Consider the following 21,755-nt stretch of genomic DNA (forward strand, 5'->3'; position numbering starts at 1 on the left):
TTGTTCACTTGCACCAGGCTACAATAACTATACTAGGTCCAACTAGCGAGTGCGAAACAATATTTGAGCTTAATATTCCGTGTGTTTGTGCATTTAACCCTCAGAAAGAGAGTTGTGAATTTCCCTCCGCTAGTCGGATGCGCCGCCACGAAGTGCTTGCTGGATCACTCACGAGAATGATGGTGAAAACAACAGTAGACGAGACCACTCTGCACGCTATGAAGAAACGATGCAATCAACGCTACTGTTGCGTTGTGAATTGCGACGGACGTAAAGGACTGAATAACAACGTTCAGTTCTACCGATTTCCATAGTTGCTGTACGAAGCAGAAAGGCGAGAGCACTGGATACGGACCATTGCCAGCGTGTTGGGTAAGCCAAGTACCCGGTTCTCCACAGCCGGTCGCATGAGAAAGTGTGATAATGTGGCTCTGCTGCTGTTTTGCGTAGCCCAGGCAGAGAACTGTGGTAACCTTGACTATGAGGCTCCGCAGAGGCTCTGACCACGGTATGTGTCGTGTACCACAGAGTGAGCAGGTAGAAGCAGGCTGAAGATGCGTGATACGCACACCGCGACAACCTATAATCGGAGTTGGTCGTCACCGCACAGCATCATGGACGTACATTTTGAAGGCTCAAAGTTCTGGTTCTAACTAGCTAAAACGTGTGTCATACAAGTAAATCACTAAATGTTGTTTGTGACCACCTTCAGGTTTGTTTTGCCCGTGGCCTCCACGATTGCCGTAGCTATCTCGGAGGCCACGGTTTTGCCTTTGGTTGTGCCCCGCGAAAGTGGACACACACGTGTTCCTATTTGCAGTGTATACAAACGGAAGACAAATATCAAAAGACCATTTTAAGATGCATAATAAAACAGTCCAATGCAGAGAAAGCAAGAGATGAAGGGAGAATGCAACTGAAAAGGCGAAAATCACTGGGATCATTCGTCCCTGGTAAAGCGAGCTTTGAACCACTGACCGTAAGATACATAGCTAAGTAAATTGATAGTGAATGTACTTCATCGCTTTGGCATTATGTACATACCCTATTTTAATGCATTTAGATGCTAGAGAACGGACATCGGAAAGCTTGCCTCAAACTCAATGTCGTGTGATGCTCTCTTGTACTTGCGAGTTGCAGCGAGCCGGAATAAATGAAACTTCTTTTGCGATGTACCCACAGTTTGTTTTGATGAGCTTCCTACTTTTTTGTAGTGTGGATTGACAGAAGGAGCTTTCCAGGTCCTTGATATTCAGAAAACTGCGTCTCGACACCAATGAAAGAGGGGCAGTTCTAGTGTGTTCATGCACATTCGCTTGCGGATGCCTCTCTTCGTACTACCCAGTTAGCGCCAGGGCTGCGATAAGGGTGCTGGTGGCGGTTTTTCGCAATGCCGCCTGGGCAGAATCTGACATCTATGAGAGTTACGTTCAGTACTGGAAAGAGCAGAAGAGTTTGCTTGTTAATACAAGACCAGTAAGGAGAGCGTTCCGAGGACTAAAACAAGGAAAGTCTGCTGCCGTTGAAGAGGACCTTTTCAAATATGTGCGAGAGCTTAGGTCCTCCAGTATAGCCGTGCCATGGGACCTTATTTCTCCCAGCATTGTCGAGAAGCGCTGAAGAAAACGGGGCAGCTGTCAAATGCGCTCGACGGAATCGAGGACGATGCGCTTTGGGAGGGCGGTGACAGCGGCTGTGACCATGATTCCCAATCCTTCTCGACCAGTGATCCTGACTAGACCGTGCATGACCAAATCTGGCTCGTTTAAGCATGTGCCAGTTCTGTTAAATAAACAAGTACCCTTCATTTGTGCTATAATTTATTTTCTTTTTTAATGTACATATCCCGCGCATTAGGACTCTATATTGCGCATTAATTTGGATGTGTTCGCAAAATTTCCGCGTAATTTGTGCACCCCCTCTTCGGAGCTCCAAATTCGCGAAAAAAAGTGCGCAAATTATGCGAGTAAATACGGTATCTCCAAGATGATATGCAGTGAATCTGCCCTGCTTTCCTGTAGATGCAGAAGTATGCAACTTCTTCATTAGGGGGGTTGTTGCGTAGGTGTGTCTTATGCACCATAAAATTGGACCCTAATATACAATGCAATGTGCGGAGCTACAGGCATTGCAATGAACCAAGCATGAATAAATACGTCCAGTGGTTGAAATTCCTTTCCTAATAAATTATGAAAAATTTTTCATAGCTGTGAGAAGTTGCATAGAAAGAATGGCATTTATGTGAAATAGATGAAGCAGAATGTCTGCTTAAAATATCCATATCATTGAAATAAACTTGTTGTTTCTTTAACTTTATGTAGGACCCTAGAATTTGGCTAGTAAATCATAAAAAAACAATAAATGCTTCATTGCAATTGGAGTGACTGTGCCCAAACAGTCACTCCAATTTATATGCAAACACTGCTGTCAAATCAATCCAAATTGACAAGGAATGTCGTACACACAGCTTAGGCTGGCTAGTTGATACATCAAGATGCAAAGTAAACTAAGAGTACAAAACAGAAGATAAAAACCACAAGGACAATGTGTGATAGCCTTGTGTTTTAGGGATGGGCGAAACGTAAATTTGAGGTTTGAAGCGGAATAGTGATTTGGTCGAATATTTTCAAATCAAATAATTGGAACAGTAGATATCACATACTATAAAAAAATGAGCATCTTTGTCATGACACAACTAACTTGCACAATATTTTTAAGAATTGGAACTAGGCGGGTGCAAATTTCCCTTTTTTGGTTCAAAGTAAAGTGGAAGCAACTTTTAATAGTAGCAAGATTTAAATAGCAGTGGGGTGCAAGTTATAAGCGGCAAAATATGTTACGTTTTAGAATTTACTATAATCAGCACACACAAGCCTGCACAACAAGCTTTTCAACTTAGAAAATAATTAGTAATTATAATAATGGTCGGGGTTTTACGTCCCCAAACCACCATATGATTATGAGGGATGCTGTAGTGGAGGCCTCCAGGCATTTTGACCATCTGGTTTCTTTAATAAGCCCCTAAATCTAAATACACGAGCCTCTAGCATTTCTCCTCCTTTGAAGTGCAGCCGCCGCAACCGGGATTCGATCCCGCGACCTTTGGTTCAGTAGTCAAGTAAACAATACTAGACCTTTTTCAAGCAGCAGGCGACCGGCTGTTCGGTCACCCGCGGCTCGTTGGCGCCATGGGAGTACGAAACGAAAAGAACGCATCGCCGCTTGTTGACTATTAAATTGTAAATACTACGCATATCTGAATGCACCTGCATGTATACCTCTAACATGAAATGTGAAAGGAATAAAACAGTCAATGTAGGCATAATCAAGCGGTTGTAAATCGGATGCAGTTAAGCGGCATGCACATTATTGCGTGCCGATACTGGCAAGACGCACTATCGTAAGCAGTATGAGCTGGAACGCCGAATTCATGTTTATTCAACGATTACTTGATATGTAATGATATGAATGTGACATATGGAATTGCTAGAAATACCTTTCCACATGAGCATTTAGTGTCCTGAACACTTTTGCGCTTGCCAAGTGCATTTAGCCGCTATATCTTTTAAAAGGCCATTTCAATGTTCCAGCTCATATTGCTGACGATGTACACACCTACGGTATACACTCAAACCTCGTTATAACGAAAACGGATATAACGAATTATCAGTTAAAGCGAAGTAAATGAAGAATAGTCTTGTCACAGCTACAGTGTCACAAACGTTTATAACGAATTTGCAGATATAACGAAGTTATTTTCGTGGCAGTTGCGACTTTGTTATAATGAGGTTTGAGTGTAGTCACCTGTGAGTCAACACGCCAATAGGCAACCGGCATTTGCAAAATCCAACACCTGCAATTAGTGCCAACCATAGGTCGGCAGAAAAATTGGAGCTCACTCAGACTCACTCACGAAATATATTTTGCCCTAGGGGTTCACTCGGACTCAGACTCACCAAAGTTTTCCTCAACCGGACTCACTCGAACTCACACTCACTGAATTTTTTTCTCAACTGAACTCCCTCGGACTCACACCCAGTGAAATTTTTCTCAACCGAACTCACTCGGACTCAAACTCACCAACATATTACTAAGCTGGACTCACTCAAAACTCAGACTCACGGCTTGATATGAGCCTGAGTGAGTCAACTCGGGAGTCCGTTAGCGTAAAATTAACGTTTTCGATCATGGTATCAATGCTTCTTAAAGCCAATAATGCATGTTGCTGGGCGAGTCGGTCGTTACATCATTAAACAACGTGCTGCGCAAAGGAAACATGGACAAGGAAGTGAATAAGGATGGGCGCAGACTCGCGATTGGATTTTATTGAAAACAAAATTCATATTTATACGACAGAACCCGCAAATTCATCTATGCACATGCGAGGAACTTGCTTTCATTATCGTACAATGTTATGGAGGTATCACTGACACAAATGTCTCTTTTTTTTTCTTAATGAAGAAAGCCTCGGCGAGCTCACGTGCCAACTGGTTCTGACTATGCCTCAAGATTTTCGTTGTCGAGGCTTTCAGAGGCTTGCCGAAGCTTTCTTCCCAAGTAGCGATTACACTGTGTAGGACGTATACCTCGAGGTAAGTCTCATTCTGTCATGTTAAAGATATGTAATGGTCTACTCCGAAATGAAGCCGTGCACACTATCGATGTTCCGCGTTGTGGACTATGAATCATATGATTGTTGTTTTGATATGGCATGCTTGCAGTAGCAGCAGTGTACTTTCGTGAACAAACATTTGCGGTGTGCGAAAAAAAGCAATTATGCGGCCATGGCACTTTTTCCTGAGAAGGTTAAGAATCAAGTCCTCTGTGCCGCTGCAGCATCACCCGCTGATTATGATGCGAGGCAGCTAACTGAGCTTTAACCCCTGTGAAGTAAGATGAACTGCTCGCCTCGTTTTTTTCAGCTCTCGCTTCATGCTTGCACTCTCTTTTTATGAGGATATCGACCTTACAGGCGTATAAAACCTGCTGTGCGAACGTGGTTAGAAAATCACACAAAGTCAGAAGCTGGCTACTGCAAGGTGGCAATTGCAAAGCATGCATTAAATGCCAGTTATATTTAGCGGCTTAAATATATATCACACTAATAAAGTGACTAAAACAAAGCAAACCAGCAGAACAATGTCAAAGTTTGCTGAGAATGCACAGACGTCAGTTCCGACGCGATAAAGCATCCTTCCCGACGCGTAAGCTGCAGGCGCCAAACTTTTGACAATGTGCCGAGTTCAGTTGAATTCAACATACCGTGCAAGGCTAACGGTATAATGCGAGGGTGAACCTTCAACAATGACGGGCATGTCTCACGAACATGGGGAATCAAAACACAAAGTTCTTTCACTTACAACCATAACTGGACTTTCACAATGCGAGAAGACAGTGAGTAATCATTACTCTAGTGGTTGTGTGCGTGCGCCGCGTGACGTACTGATTCAGGTAGTCGAAACAAATGAAAGCGATGAACTGAGACAGTCAAAACAGAAGGCGAGACAACACTCTCAGTTATAGGACATACTTGACTCTCCTTACTGTGGTGATCCACGCTTGTCGCCTTTATTTCTCGCGCGACATGCCCGGGAACCGATACAGTTTCACACGTGAATCGCGGGCCTTGGTGTTGTCTGCACTGTTGTGGCATGCCGCGACACAGCAATACTTCGGACCTCGCTTCCAATTCCGCGGGGTCGCTTCTGCCAACGCGGAAGTGCAGCTTCTCACAGCAAGCTTCTCGATTCAGCGTGCCAAGCTGTCGGCACGGCGCCCCAGTTCCTCGCACCGACTGAGCAAAGCGCGCGTTTGTTCCCGCTGCCGACAAATAGGCTGCGTCGGCTGTGCCTGCCCCCAGTTACGTCAGAGCTTCTCTCCAGAGCCGCAGTGCTGTCGTCGAGCCATAAACTTGAGCTTGGTTTCCCTATAGTAACGTTGAAGATTAGTGGACATGACCATAGGTCTGCAATGAAAGGTGGAGCTCACTCATACTCACTCAAGACATGTATTTTGCTCTTAGGGCTCACTGAGACTCAGACTCACCAATGCTTTCCTTAATCGGACTCACCCGGACTCAACATCACTAAGCCTTTCCTCAACCAGCCTCACTCAGACTCAAACTCGTCAAATTGTTATTAACCCGGACTCGTTCAGACTCACAACCCGATCTGAGTCTGAGCGAGTCTGAATGAGTCGACTCATAAGTGAGTTTGCTGACCTATGGTGTCAACAAAGGGTGGTAGATGCTTAATATTTGTTCCCTCTGGTGCGAACGACACGCGTGCTGTCTGGTGAATGTAACTTATTTTACTAAATGCCGACTATACCAACTATACTCTCTCGTGCACTCTCTTAAATATCAGAACCATACAGCGTGCTCGTCGACAGTGTCGATGAACGTTAGGGTCTTTTAGCAATGCCTGTTTACCATACAGTAAGTACGAACATACTGTACCGTAGTGGTCGAAATGTCGCTATTTAAGTATGCAAGACCTGCATTAACCACTATAATAATCTCATCACACTAATGTACGCATCGAGCAGCTAAAACTTCAGATCGTGGTACTTTCAACAAGGAACGGTACTGCTGTAGCTTACGCTCAAGCTACCATACCATAGCGTAAATGGTACGGTATGACCAGCAAACAGCCCATTGATTCCAAGTGCCCACGCGAATTGCCTAGACCGTTCCTGGACTTCATCTAGGAAACCGAGTTGTATCTTTTTTTTATTTATTTAATTTATGTCGTGGGGCATACTGGTGCCAAAAAATAAAAACATTGACGTTTCGGAGCTGCTCAGCTGGTCCAAACGTGGCATGCGGAAATGCTAGACAGATGGAAATTGTAGAGAGGCCGTCACAGCTAAGCACAGAAGTGCATGATTGAATTACGCAGTAATATGTTGCACCTTGCCAAATTCACTTGATCTGAGAAGTGCTAGCACGGCGAAAACGGAAAGTTAATGCATGAGGCCCGTGTGCTAGTGATGCAGAACTATCGGTAAATTGACTATCGATAGTATCGATAGTTTTTTTGAAACTATCGATAGTGCAAACAAACTATCGATAGTGCTACTATCAACAAACTATCGATAGTGCAATCGGTAGTACCATCGTTAATATTAATGTAGCAATATTACTGCCACGTGTGTTTATCGCTTCGTTTTGATGTATTCGGGTTTCACCCAAAAAGACTGTTAGCAACGTTTGACGCAGACCGCGTCGTAATGTTTGAGATCATTCTGTTAAGATTACGCGCCGGACGCGAATAGTCAAGTTTATTCGAGAGCTTACACGAGCACCAGCGATAACGCTGGAAGGTTTGATGACTGATGTATAAAAGACGACGCGTTCCACCGATGGTCAGATTACTCAACGGCTGATGACTGCCCCACCTCTATCAGTGCGCAGCATGTATCGCTTGTATATCGAGTTCTGATTTTCTGGGCACAAGTTCGCCCAAATAAAGAGCTCCGTATTTCCCAGTCTTGCTGCAGCATTCTTCACCGTCACAACCACGTGACAATACTATCGATAGTGGTGTGCATAATGATGCGGTTGCTGGCCGGCCATATTGTCAAAATATTTGCGATAGCCTACTACCAGCTTCGCTTAAATTATGAACAATTTCTGGCAGAGAAATTATTTCCGCAGTGAAAATGGCGGAATATATCCACTAATAAATTCGTATCCAAAAGCAATCAGTTACACCTTACTATTAACTTGATATTCTTTTTTTGAAATCATAAAATGCAATATCAATTGGAAGCCGCGCAGTCCCACCACATGTAAAGGCTTCCTTTCCGCTAAAGCTGAACGGTTTGACTTTATGATCATGTGTAAGCAAATCACTCTGGTTAAGAACACAATCATGTCAGCTTTATTGCCCTCCGGCTACACTATGTACCACGCGCGCGGGGAAACAAGTTTATTGTGCAGTGACTTCGCGCTGTTATTTTATACTATCGATAGTACCATGGAATTTATTACTATCGATAGCGCTATCGATAGTATTTTTCACCATCGATAGTTCGATAGTGACTCAGCTATCGATAGTATCGATAGTACCATCGATAGTTCTGCATCACTACCGTGTGCTCGTCGCGGCGGCTGCTGCAGCGTACACACTTTTTCAATGAGCGCTTTCTCGCGTGTCGGTGGTGCTCGTGTGCTTGAAGGAGGTTAGGATCAAGGTGAAGGTGATATGTACATTTAACCTTGAAGTGTGGCTTTGCAGCAGTGCAGATTTCACCTGCATAAGTGGCTTCACAGCATATCACCCTCACGCTTCATTGAAACCACCTTTACAGGGGGTTACACACGGTCAAATGTACGTCTATTCGTTCATTTCGAATACAGTGCAGTCCACTTATAACGATATGCAAGTGCCAAGAAAATCCCATCGTTATAACCGATAATTGTTATAAGCGGGCTGAGAAAAAAAAAGACCTGGGTAGGCTGCTCAACCACGTCATCAGAGTCATCGCTCTCGCCGCGGTCTGCAGCACGTATATGTGCAACAATCACCTCATCACTGAGGCACTCGGACGTTTCCACAACATCGTCTGCATGAAGAAAGTCGTCCAGACCTGACGCATCTTCAATAAGCGCCGACCACAACTCCGGCTCCCCTTGACGGGACGACGGGACATCGGCCATAACGTCCTGTCCGCGGCGAAATGTAAAATAGAGGCAGCTGTGGAGAAAGACCATCAAAGCACACCGCACACAACAGGCGAGCGAGCAGTGCGAGCAGTGCGAGCCAACGTTGGTGCGACCGCGCGTGCGGACGAGGCCAAGGAGCGGCTCCGGGATGCTTCGAAAAAGCTCCTCCTCCTCTCGCTTCCTCATAATCAGCGCAGTCGACTCATTTTCTGAAGGGGTGGACAGGGTGCGAGGTGCATCGGCACAGAGAACCCTTTTCGGCACGTGCTGTAGCCGGATTCAATCGCTATATTTGATATCGCGGCACTGGAGCATATCGTAATAAGCGGTTCATTTTACCATAGAAAGCATAGAAAAGTGGACGGTGCCATCGTTGTTCATCATTACATCCGATATATTGTTCTAAACGGTATCGTTATAAGTGGACTCAACTGTATTTCGAAATTTCAAATAATTTAAATTTATGTCAAAGCAAATTTGAATATTCGAAAAGCTTGAATATTGACCCATGCCTATTGTGTTTATTTCCTTGTCCTGTGTTGTGTTATTAGTTTCCTTTGAAAATTCAGAAATGCAAGCACAGGCAATATATCAGTGTCTTATGCGGCACTAGTGCGAATTTGACGTCAGATTAACGGAGGCCTTAGTTGACACACTACATAATACCTCTTTCACACAGGCTAACTGAAGTGAACTTCGAGCGAGCACAATCACTGCTCATGCCATTCGCATACTGTCACATGGAAACGCTTTGTGACACTTATTGCAGAATGGAATGCACTTGCCAGCAAGTGTGTCTGGTAATCACTGCGTTGAAGTGTGTAGCCTGGGAAGCAGTGCCTAAAAAATAAATGCAGCCATACCGAAAGCCCAATCGATAGTATTTTTAAACCACTGCTTTTTGTTATTAAGAATATTGTTACGAATTAAAAAGTACTATACTTAAAAAACTGGTTCACTATTCTCGCTCTCGGGCAGTTCTGGCGCTGTGTTGCTTGCCCCTGAGCAGCCGCTGCCATTTATACAGCTAGTGGTGATAGATAATGTTAATGTGACTACAATGATTTAGTTGATTTGCACTTAAATTTAAATACTGTTAATAAGTATAGCACACTACTCTTTAGCAAACACTGCCTAAAACAAAATGCAAATGCTGTGCCTGCTGATTCACCCATTACCATTACTATCAATCCCAAAGCACTGCTTTCTTGCGTAGCAGTGCTTTGCCAACGTGACACTTGGTGCGCTAAAATGCACTCACTCAAATTGACACTAAATTTCTCGATGCAACAAGGTTTGCCTTTGAAAAAGTGGCACTCACTTCTACTGCAAAAGGGGGGAATGGCTCAAGGGCCTTGTTTGTTTGTTTGACACAACCAAATGAAGCCAAGTGAGCAGATGAGTACAAAGAGAAAGAAAAGAGGCTGGAGCTGGCATGTGCAATCCATGTAGGACTTTTAAAAGATGGTCCAATATCAGAACTACACAAAGTCAGTTCTCTGCTTTTCTAAAACCACAAGGAAGCTGATCAAACATGATGCAATATTTCAGTTAATCCGAACTTGCAAGTCATCAAAAACTCATCCCAGGCAAGGCACCATAAATGCTTCATTTAGGTCAGTTTGTAATATGCCATTTAATATGTCCCACAAATGTTCAAACTTCCTAGACGATCCCTTTGACAGTGTACTGTCATAAGAAGGTCATATCTATTGGTCACCTCAGGCAGCATACAACTAAACTGTAGTGAGTGGTATGGCAGACTTTCACGAAATAAGATCTTAAGTATACGAAGCATCTGCTCTCGTAACAACCCCACCCCCACCCAACCTAGATCATATGTAGCACATCACACCTGCAGTCTAGATAGGATGGCCTCTGTCATACCTGCCAGTACATAATCCAGCAGAATTGCCACACAGCTTCACCCAGCTGAAGAGAAGAACAATGTCACAAGCTAGGAAATACGTTATGTGGAATGTGGACATGTTTGCAACAACAGTATCTGCTTCAGTAGCTATAGATGATTAGGACAATATACTCTTGTGCATCCCCACATTCCCAATTTCTATTAATTATGTAAACTTAACAGGATAGTGACTACTATGGTGAGTACCATAATTTTCAATACTCTGGCAGCAAAGGCAGACTGACATGCCCTTGCCCCCTCCCTCCATAGAAGCACATGTATTTGGACCTCTATGTAACGAAGTGGCAGTCGGAGACACCCTTGATATAACGAATTGTCGCTGCAGACAACCTAGGGATTTTGCCCCGAATTTTGTCATTTTGACACAAGCAGGAGCCACATGCATCTTCTGCGGTTGCCTCGCCGCCGACGAAGTGCGAATCGGTGGCATCGCATATCACGCGCTCGAAGCTCCGGTGACTGCGAGTGCTCATTTGTACGTGCGGGTGTGCGCGAGGCGGACTGGCATGCCCTTGCCCCCTCCCTTCAAAGCTCATCCAGCTGCTCACTGGTGCCACCACGCGACCGGGCCGGCTTTCTTAAAAAAATAAAATATTTCAAAAAAAGCATTTGCATTGGTAGCGCCACTCTTCGGTCATTGCAGCAGCCTCTGAATTGCACTTTGTTAATGTGACACCAGGTGACGCTACAAAAAAAATTTTTAAAATTTTTAAAAACTTGCTCGGTGTTGTTACGCTTCCGAGTTTGCACCACATATGGAGTTCGCTCTTCATTTTCGACGCCGAGCACGCGTGCGTGGTTTCACTGTGCATGCATGGAGCACCCCTGACGACATGCTGCTTTACAATTTCTTTTTTTTTTTAATGTGGACAATTGTGTTGCCATTAGCGAGGAGATGTCAGATTAGGCGCTGGTGGGAACTGCCCGCGACCCCAGTGATGACAGATCTTCGAGGTCGACTCGTCACGCGCTTTGCTGTCTTGCGCCGGTGCCTCAGGTTCACGAAACCATGGCCTCCACGACGGCGCGTTGCCGGAGCCAATCTCAGAGGCCACGGCTAGATGATGATGGAACAGCATTGTATTGATGCCCTACGAACGTTCAATTTTGCCATCCTTCACGAACAAGCAATAGAGCAAAATAACGCAGTTTTTTTGCCACTAAATAAATGTTTTGGGTGAGCTCTGCCTTCAGTTCCCCTTTTGTTTAATTTGTGCGTTTCTTTTCCAAATTTTTGTGCTGAAACTGCATATAACAAAAACCTTTTGTAATGAATTTTTTCGGGAATTTGTCGATTTCGTTATATCCAGGTTTAACTCTGTGTGTGTGCGTAATTTGCAATATGTGACATGATGCACATGAAAGACAAATGTGGTGCAGTCTAGCAGTCTAACATGGCATCTCAAAACACCAGCTGCCAAAGTGGAAACTGGCACGCTCTTTTTTTTTTTTTACCACCAACTTGCTAAATGAAATAAGATGCACATGAAAGACAGTAATAAGATCAAACATAATTTGTATATTTAATTGTAAACCCTGAGACTTAATGAAAACGGGTGCTCAGACATTGATCTCTCTCATGTTCGGCAACATGCTGTACATGCCAATTGTCTTGGTGAGCTTGTTTGCACTCCCATGACAAGAACGCATGCAACTACGGCCAAATGGTTATATAGTATCAGGCTGTGTGCTGGAAGACCAAGGTTCAATACAGTAAAAGCTCGTTAATTCGGATTTCATGGGACTGGAAAAAATGTCCCGATTAACCAAATGCCGAATTATCGAAAGTATCAAGAAAACAACACACAAATGTCTATTACATCAATGCATTTTTGTTTTCTTGTTCAATAAGTAAATCCAGTACTTATTTTGCATAAGAACAGTGCAAAAACTGCAACTTTCCTTATTCACGGCTTTGTTCACAGTGTGACCGCAGCTCAAGACCCCCGTGTTTTGAGCCGAAATGTGCTGTGAATCTATCCCTTATTACATACCGCCACCACTAACACCACCACGCGCACGTGACGATAATTTTTCAGCAGGTAAAATGTCCGGCAATTGATAGTTGATTCATCACGATGTAGCAAATGAGTTTTATGCCAGCATATCGACCCCGGCTGAAAGCTCTTCATCTTCCACGATGCTTGAGTTTTGTGACATTGCGTGGGCATTGCATTAAGTTAAAACGAAGCTGCTGAGTGTCGGGTCCGCATGTGGACAAAATCGTGATCACTAACTGATGAAGACAGCGATGCATACAGCGCATCATTTCGGTTGTCTGCGAACGCCGTTTTCGCTCGTCTGTGTTGCACATTTACGGCGTTTCGCGCTCGGCATGCTCCGAGGATCGTCCGAATTGTCCGGGTTGCAGCCAAATGTGATTGAATTAACGAGAGTTTGATGCTATTAAACCATGCATTTGCTGGCCGGGACCAGGGAATACGTCTGAATCATCTGATTTTCTGAATTAACGAGGGTTAAATTAACAAGCTTCTACTGTACCAACATTGGACACTAGTCTTGGGAGACTTAAAACAATGAGGCAGGAACCTACCACAAGGTGCCTAATTTCAGCCAAATAATGCTTTGCATTCAAATTTGCAGTGGTAGGTAGCATCACAGCCATTTGGTGTGGACATTGGATACCAGCTAAAGAATATGCAAAGAACAATTGCGCTAAAGAAAACAGACCAAACACAGCCATACAGAAAGGAAGGCTTCAGTTCTGTTTACTGAATCTGCTCGAATGTAATGTGCACATTTTTTCTGATAAAGTTGGTCCAAAGATTGCCTGCACGTTAGAATAGATTACGAAACCAAAACGTGTTCATGGTGTTGGCAAGTGCCTCCTATCACAGGGATCAGATAAAGTGTCATTACCATCCCAAAATGGCGATGGAGCACATCTTTGTTGCAAGTTCACATAGGTTCGTTTTCCACTCAACTGCAACCTGTGTGTGTCGTATCTGTTTCCAATAAAGTGCAAATGGTCATGCGTGGCTTTCATTATGAAAGCTCAAGTCAAACAAAAGTTATTTTGCATGCTGAAGATAGCTGTGTTGCATTTTTTTTTGCATGCCTGAGGCCTATGACCATAAGCAGCACAGACAAAGGGAGGAGATTTCAGCTACATGGGATCAACAATGAGAAGTTCCTACAAGCCGAAAACAGGAGAAAATCCAGACTTGGAAGACAATATTGCAGAATTTCTTAAGAAACTCCACGTAAACCGAACACGTCAAGGTAATGGCCCTTGAGATAACACGTATAAAAAAGTGATGCCAACAAAACTTAATCACAGAAGAATAACTTTCCCATTCCACGAAGGGAAATTGTATTTGTCTCTATCTCTTTCTTTTCTGATAATCAACATAGGGGTGTGCGGCAGTTTTATTTTAAAAATCTGGTAACAATGCATTCAAGTGCATTTTTATTTTGAACCGGCAAAACTCGGGCATGCATTAGGTTCAAGTAAATATGGTAATAAGCCTCAGATTAAATCAAGAAAAAATGAAGATGGAATTAATTTTACCAGCACTGTACAGAATGCAAAGTATGAAAGACATGATGGAATGTGCACTAAGCTATCTAAGGCTCCAGCCACTGCCATACACGAACTCCACAAAATGTCTGAAGCAGTCCCAAAGGAAACAGCACAAAAGTTCAGCAAATGTGTATGCAGTTGGCAAGTATGCTTGCAATAGATAGAGACAGAAATAAGAGATGAAGTGGAAAAACAAATGAAAAGCAGAAGCATACTATTGATTAAACAAGCACAGCACAAGAATGGAACAAGAGGTTAGCACTGACCACTGAGTGCAGGCTGAGAGGTCAATGCCAGTCAGGGCACGGCAGGTGCGCACAGCTGTCCGAATCAGCGTTTGTGGGTCAGAGTCCGGGTTAGGTCCATCAAGGGATGGCGACCATGGCCCTCCAATGGCCACTGTCTCGCTCTTGCCTTTGAGGCCCACCAGAAAGGAGAGCACACGTGCTGGGTGCATTGCAGTCCCCAATCGAGATTCATCCTCAGCCAGGGCACAGGTCTGCTGATACAGCTCTTCCAAAGAGGGGCTTGAAAGCAGCATCACCTATTTTATAAATAATGCATATCTTCAGATTCTTTTTGTCTGCATCATGGTAATGTCAATACTTAACTGTTAACGGCTCTAGATGATGCTAAGAGCAGTGCTCTTCAGAACACATTGTAAAAAGAATGTTTACTAATCGTCACTGTCTATGCTCACCAGCTCAGCCACAGGAGTGAAGCAGTGAAGCAATCTGTTCAGCTGATTAGTAGGAGGAGTTAAGCACAAAACACATGGTGCAATTTTAGATGCAATTCGTTGTACAATTATTTGCACAAACAGCTGCACCAGACAGACTTCAATCACTTTCTGGGAGCATACGGCATCAGTTTGCACACCACATGCGCTACCAACTTGCTGAATGCTGTCGTGTGGCTGCTGCACCACTCTAATGGTCGCAGCCAATGAGAGTGCCAAAGTGTGAACTTCACCATGTGGCTACAGCAGGGTAACGCAGGTGAGCCGGTTCCTTGTCGGCCAGATCACCACGGCTGAGGTGCTTGCTTATTTCGCTGTTAACAGCAGCACAAAAATGTGCCACAATTTGTTCCCGACAAGATATAGCAAATGGGAAAGATATTGACTTTGAAAGTGTGCCCGTCACGAAAGCAGAAGACAGCAGTAAATCACTGGAATGATTTCGACTTGAGGGTGCCGAAGGCAGTCAGTGCAGCCACTTCAGCTATCATCTGTGAAGCTGCTTGCCTGACTAGCATGTTTCCGCAGTGCTCCCAGCAGAGTCAGGAAAATTGATTGTATACTTGCATGTAAGACACATAAATGTGCAAGTAGTATATTATGTTGATAAATGTATACACACTTAATCAAGAGCTGTAATTGGATCGCAGGCAGTTGTTAGTGAGCTAGGCCTACTATTCTCTGTCTATCGCTCCCAGCGATAGGCAGAGAGAGCGTGGGCACACCACTGTGGAAAAGTTATCATGCGAATAGACGTGCTTATTGACACCGTATATGCTGAGCAAGCAGGTGTTCTGCAAAAATGTTTCTTTTCCCCTTCTTTGCGAAGGTACAACCAATTTTGAGCATGCATGCCCGAGTGCCAAATCTGGGCAGAGCCTACCCGTGAATTGCTCTTTCATACCACGTTTTCTGAACGGTCGTATGTGGCAAGTTGGACCGCAGTGAATCGTACAACCGATCACACACAAAATTCCCACCATGTGTCTCGCACTTTAAAATGTATGCCATGCAAGTAGTAATACATAGTTGCTTATAGTGCAACATGGTAAGGATTGGCACTTTATTTAAAAAAAAGGTGCAAAACATAGTTAGATCAGCTCTGTGCACAGCATCTGAAATTCCTGTTTTGTATTTGTCCCAAAGAACTGTTCCATGGGTGCACTAACGTGAGAAAGCACAAAGACTTGGAACACAGAGAACATGACTATCAATCCCACACAAAAACAAAATGCAGTCATAATTGAGACAGTCACTAAACATTTCACAAGGCATATTCAAGTACATTCAAATAAACTTCTAATGATAGTGGTATTAACAATATATTAAACATAAGGACGAGCAGCCACTTCATTGCAAACTTTTATGTCCCTATGATGGGGACATAAAACAAATACCTAGTAACTACTTAGTACATACTATGCTCCCATGCCACATTATCAATTAAAACAAATAAATATGGCTACAGGGTGTATGCAGTGCAGAAAGAAAAAGGCATGTGAAGTGCCAGAACTAAAAAACTTTAGGCGAACTTAATGTTCTGTACAAGTGTTCTAAGCCCTCTGCAGCCCGTTGTCGGGTCCCTCCCGACAACGGAACACGGCTGCAGTGGTCCGTTGTCGGGCACTGCTGGACGAGCTCTTTCATGGTTGATTCATGCACACTTTTCCTCACTGCATTATGCACCATCTACAGAAGAATAAGTAAACTTCTTTTACTTCAGCTTCACTTTGTTTTGGTTTTGCACCGGAACAGACTGTCATGAGTAAGAGCACTTCAGAAGAAGAAAGACGACGATGAAACTTTCGAAACGTTCGAAACGGCGTGAGCGCGCCCAACCTAATGTGGAGAAGCCCAAGGCGCGTGACCCAAGCTGTGATCGTGACGCAAGCAATGATGCGCTGGCATTGTCTACGTGGGCTTGGCAGCAGAAGGTTGTCTCGCCAGCAAGCGCACTGGCGACGGAAGCGGCAGGAGTTCAACTCGGCAGCCTGCAACGCGGGCGTCCCGAGAGGTGGCCAGAGACCTCGAACCAGTTTGAGTGAGGCTGCTCGGGATGCAGCAACCACGCACAGCCATCATCGACGTTCCTGTCGCAAGCCCCCTTCGAAGCAAGCCACCGAGGACAGTCTCTGGTGGGCCAGGTAGGCTCTTAGCACCGGGCATCAGCAACCACCGCTAGGCTTAATCTCGGAGGCCTCCGCCACGTCAGCGACGACGATTTGGCAGCGGCAAAGACGGCGACAGTCGTCAAGAACGTCAAGATCACCGACTGGGACACAACGCGACCAATCCCGGACATTGACGAGAAGCGCATCAGCTGGGCCAAGTAAGGTCAGCCCTTTTCATCATGAAGGTCAACCCGAAACATGAGCAGCACTAAGCTAGAGTTGCCTGATTTTATTTAGGACGGTTTAGTTTGTAGTGAGGTTTGTGTGTAAGTTTCGTTAGAATTTGCAGTTTTTGGTATTTGTTTGGTATATATTCTTTGTATTGCTTGAGTGCCGTGCATGTGTTGATAAATTTGTTTTGATGTATCACGAACAAGTCTTGTCTCAGTCCATCATAAGCAAACACCTGAATCCGTGACACAGACAGAAGGTGGATAAAGGTTTCGAACCGCAAAGTGTTAATGGCGCTAGCCTGTAGCGTTTGATGAAGTTTTGCTCGACTTGGGTAGATTTTAGGTTAACTTTTGGTCATTGACTTCCATAGCTTCAGTGTACGCACAATCCACTAGGACCAGCTTGTTCACTGCCGTCCGCTTTCATTGTTCATGGAGCAACAAAGCGCACGTCCTTCTCGCACCATACCCAGAGCAGCAACTGACGTGTCCTAATGTGCTCGCAGATCAAGCAAAAGAGTGAGGGGTGGGGGGGGAGGGAGGGGGGGGGGGGAGGAGACCGGTACGTCACGAAGCGAGTGTTGCATGAAGTGCACCTTACACTCCACCTGGTGATGACGTCACCACGGAGCTGGCACAACAGAGTGAGAGCACCAGGTGCACTCGCATGACGCGAGCATCACTAGGCGAGAAGGAGCCGCGGCACAAATATGAAGTGACGTCAGCCCTTCTATCACCGTCTACTGAGATGATGCACAAGTGTACTGGGCGTGAGGACATACCATGGCGCCACTATGCAGGGGTGTTTGTGTGACGTGCAAGGTTGGATTGCTCTGCCAACCCTCTCCCGCTCAGCCCACAGCCACATTCGCGCCTTTTTTTAATTATTATTGTTGTACTTCACTTCAACGAAGACAGTAAAATACTGCTGTGGCTTCGTCACTGACTCTACGAAATGCGAAACAACTGCTCAAAAAAAATAATACGTTCCTCAAAATGACTTCGAGACCACCTTGACTGCCAGCGTCCTCTGCTGAGGCCACCAATGTGGAAGCCACGGGGGTTGAGCGTGCTGCTTTTGTAAAAGGTAAAGAACCATTTTGTGCCAAAATGAAACTAAGTATCTAATGGGCTTTAGCGTGTGCTTGAGGCAAGAAAAAAAAAAAACATATTTTAGCTGCAAGAAATCCACGCAACATGACCACCGTGTAACTTCATTCATTTAGGTTCGCACCTAAAGACGGGTTGCGGTTGTCACAAGAAAGAAATGGCATGAGCAAATTTACATTCCTCTTTAGCATGCACAGCCTCATAAAGCACGATGCAAGCGGTTTCGCCGCTTTGTGGGAAGCAGCACAACATGCTTAGAGCTGAATGCAGCCGCAACCTTTCTCAAATTATTGGAGGCAAATGTGCAAGAGCTATATGCATGCGCACGCCTCATTCTGAGTTGTAGCTAGATAACATTTTATAAGAAAGTTTGTTTGCGGCAAGATTTTAATACTCATCTGTTGCTCCTTATTGCGCCAATTTTCTACGGATGTCACACGGTGCGTTTTCGATCGCCACGGAGCCACATCGGGATGAAAATTTTCAACGATTTACTTTGTTCTGGAGTTTGCACAAAGGGGCCAATCGTGATCGAAAAATACGACCCCGATAGGGCTCAACTGCGATAGTAAATGCACTGTGTGTTAGCCGGCCATATTACCTTGCCCATTTGAATGCACTATACTCGGTACAAATCACGAAAAAAAAGTGACTTTTCGCCGTCAAAGGACCCCCCTCCTACCAATGGCGTCACCGTGTCATCGTGATGTTGCGGCCAACTGCCTTCGCGGCGCGCTCCCGAGAGGAATCAAGAAGTGTGTTCTTCCGCGCTTATAGACTTCGACCAAAATGGCCGCCTCAGCTGTTTGCGACAATCCATCAGCGTCATCAGTGAGATCGCGCTCTCGCAAGCTGACATTAGTGCCTTTGATTCTTATTCCAATTTGAATTCCATGAAAAGCCTTGTTTGTGTGTTGTGTGCAGTGTTCGGTAACGAGGATCACCGCAGTGTTTTGTCTACTGCATAATCACTCCGCGCTGCCTGGAAACAGCCATCGATATCCTGTGTGATACAAAGCAGTCGTCATCATCCTCTACGGGTGTTTTGTCTTGAGCGTGAAGTGTTGCGCGTTCTGCTGTTTTGTCCCTCCTGCGTCTGTGGTGTGCGTTGCTTCACACGCCTGTTGTCAGACCAGGGACTGCAACAGGTGGCGATAACTGCTTGTTTATTTCTCATTGTTTGTTAATAAGTTGTTAATATTATAATTGTGCATCGCGCACGACGTTAGCAGGTGGTTCCCGCTTATTGCGCCCGCAAAACTGATGGCTGTCTGGTTTACAATCTCTCAAAGGGTGGCCACTTCGTTACTCTCTCGTTAATTGCTCACCGGGGCGCGATTACGCCTGTTTCTGTGCAGGCACTGACTTGCACAAACGATGCTGCTGTGGTTGCAATTCCCTACTCCAGCTGACCAGTAAACTGTTTCACGTGTTGTATTCTAACGAGGAAACAAAAGAAATCGAACTAAAATTTTATCTTCGCTCAAAATAAAGGCTTGCAGAGGGACTACTTTAAGGCCCGGACACACTCGTAGAAGCTTGGGTCCAAACGCTGCCTGTAGGCGCAAAGCGGTCGGCCGCACCATTATGATGACATGGCGACACCATTGGCTGTAGGGGGGTCCTTTGACAGTAAAAAGCTGCTTTTTTCTTGACTTGTACTCAAGTACTATAGTATGCTGTAAGGGGTGGCTTACTATGGTTTAGATGACAATTTTATGCTTATGAAGCGCAAAAAACATGGGGACGAAGCAGAGATACACACAGGACAAGCGCTGTCCTGTATATGTGTCTCTGCTTCGTCCCCGTGGGTTTTTTTTTTCTCTTTTTTTTTTCGCGCTTCATAGTCTGAACTGATTCCAACTAGGTTAGATAGCTGTGTTGGCCTATTTGTGTTTCAGTGAAAATACCAGTGTCCAGAATTTGCAACTTCATTGATAAGCAGTATGACACTATGTGGCTTAAATTTAGGTGCTCGTTAAAGAACCCCATGGAGGTGGACGAAATTTACGGAGCCCTCCACTACGGCGTCCCTCATAATCATGTTGTGGAAGTGTTACAAATAAACGTTTATAACGAATTTTCAGATATAACGAAGTTATTTTTGTGGCAGATGTGACTTTGTTGTTATGAGGTTTGAATGTAACACCAGAGTCATTCAATTCTCTTTATGGTCACGAAACTGCGCCTCCACGCTATGTGCCAGCTTCATACGCTGCTCTAAAATGCTGCAACGCACCGCCGCTGCGCCACAGAGGCGATTGTCTGCGCTGTCCGCGTATTGAAATACTCGCGCAGTGCGAGAGAAGCTGCTGGATATGATATGGTTAAGTTAGCGGAAACGTTGTCTCAGGACTAGGATGCCTAACAGATGTTGCGTGCCGGGGTGCCGTTCCAGCTACAAGGAAACCATAAAGGTGTCGTTGTTTTCTTTACCATTAGACAAGCAGAAGCGCAAGAAAGGGAAGACGGCCATAACGCGGCAGGAAAGTGGCGATTTTAACTTAGAGTCGAAGTATACACGTGTATGTGCGAACCATTTCGACGCCTCAGACATTGTCACTGCGCATGACTTTAACATCAATGGCGACTCCGTGTCCCTGTAACGCGACAAACCAATGCTGAAAGCTGACGCCACTCCAAGGATTTTTGAAGGCCTTCTCTCGTATCTCACGAAGCGCAAACCACGATCTCGCTCAACGACAATGCGACGACCATGCAAACCACCACGTGAGTCGTCCTGTGAACAGCTGCGAGCATCGCCAACGTCCTGTTTATACCGCATCGTAGCTCTACGAATGGCCATGTAACAGCTCGTATTTCTACCTACATTTACAACTGGCACTGCTGACACATTGCTGCGAATGCACGGTGTATAATTTGACGGAAAGGTTAAAAAGCTGTACCTACCGCAGTGCCGTCGTGTTGAAACGAAATGAGTTTGCGAGGCCGCAGCGGCCACATTTTGATGGGGTCGACATGCAACAACGCCAGTGCGCTGAGAATTAGGTACATTTTGACCCTAGGTGGCAAAATCATTCAGAAGTCTGCCGCTATGGAGTTCGTAATTATATTTTGGTATTCTTTTGTTAATCCCAGAATGTTCATATTTGTTCTGCGGATGCCACCGCGAGCTGCATGTCTTGAGCTGAAGGAAATAACATTACTTTTAAGGGCTCGTTTTTCATTGTTAGACACAATATTAATGAGAACTAACAGACAGTAATGTCAACGAAAGTATAGGGGATGTTATTTGTAATATTTGGGATATAAATGTGAAGAAAGTAAAGTGGACGAAAAGATAACTTGCCGCCGGCAGGGACAGAACCTGCGACCTTCGAATAACGCATCCGATCCTGTTTTTTTTTCCTCACGGGTGCTCATTTTAAAACAGAAAACGCGTTCAGGAATGCATTTATG

The 21,755-nt window shown here is 44.8% G+C and overlaps 1 protein-coding gene across 3 annotated transcripts in view; it reads right to left on the reverse strand.

Moving 5' to 3' along the window:
* The window catches only part of LOC119404246 (cell division cycle and apoptosis regulator protein 1), a 221,614-nt gene that overhangs the window by 104,507 nt on the left and 95,352 nt on the right, over nt 1-21,755 (reverse strand). For all 3 annotated transcript variants that reach the window (XM_049418286.1, XM_037670826.2, XM_049418290.1), the window contains one exon: nt 14,409-14,686. In XM_049418286.1, coding sequence (XP_049274243.1) covers nt 14,409-14,686 — 278 coding nt within the window. The remainder of the gene's footprint in view (nt 1-14,408; nt 14,687-21,755) is intronic.

The sequence above is a fragment of the Rhipicephalus sanguineus genome, chromosome 1 (genome assembly GCF_013339695.2).
Source record: "Rhipicephalus sanguineus isolate Rsan-2018 chromosome 1, BIME_Rsan_1.4, whole genome shotgun sequence".
Lineage (NCBI taxonomy): Eukaryota > Metazoa > Arthropoda > Arachnida > Ixodida > Ixodidae > Rhipicephalus > Rhipicephalus sanguineus.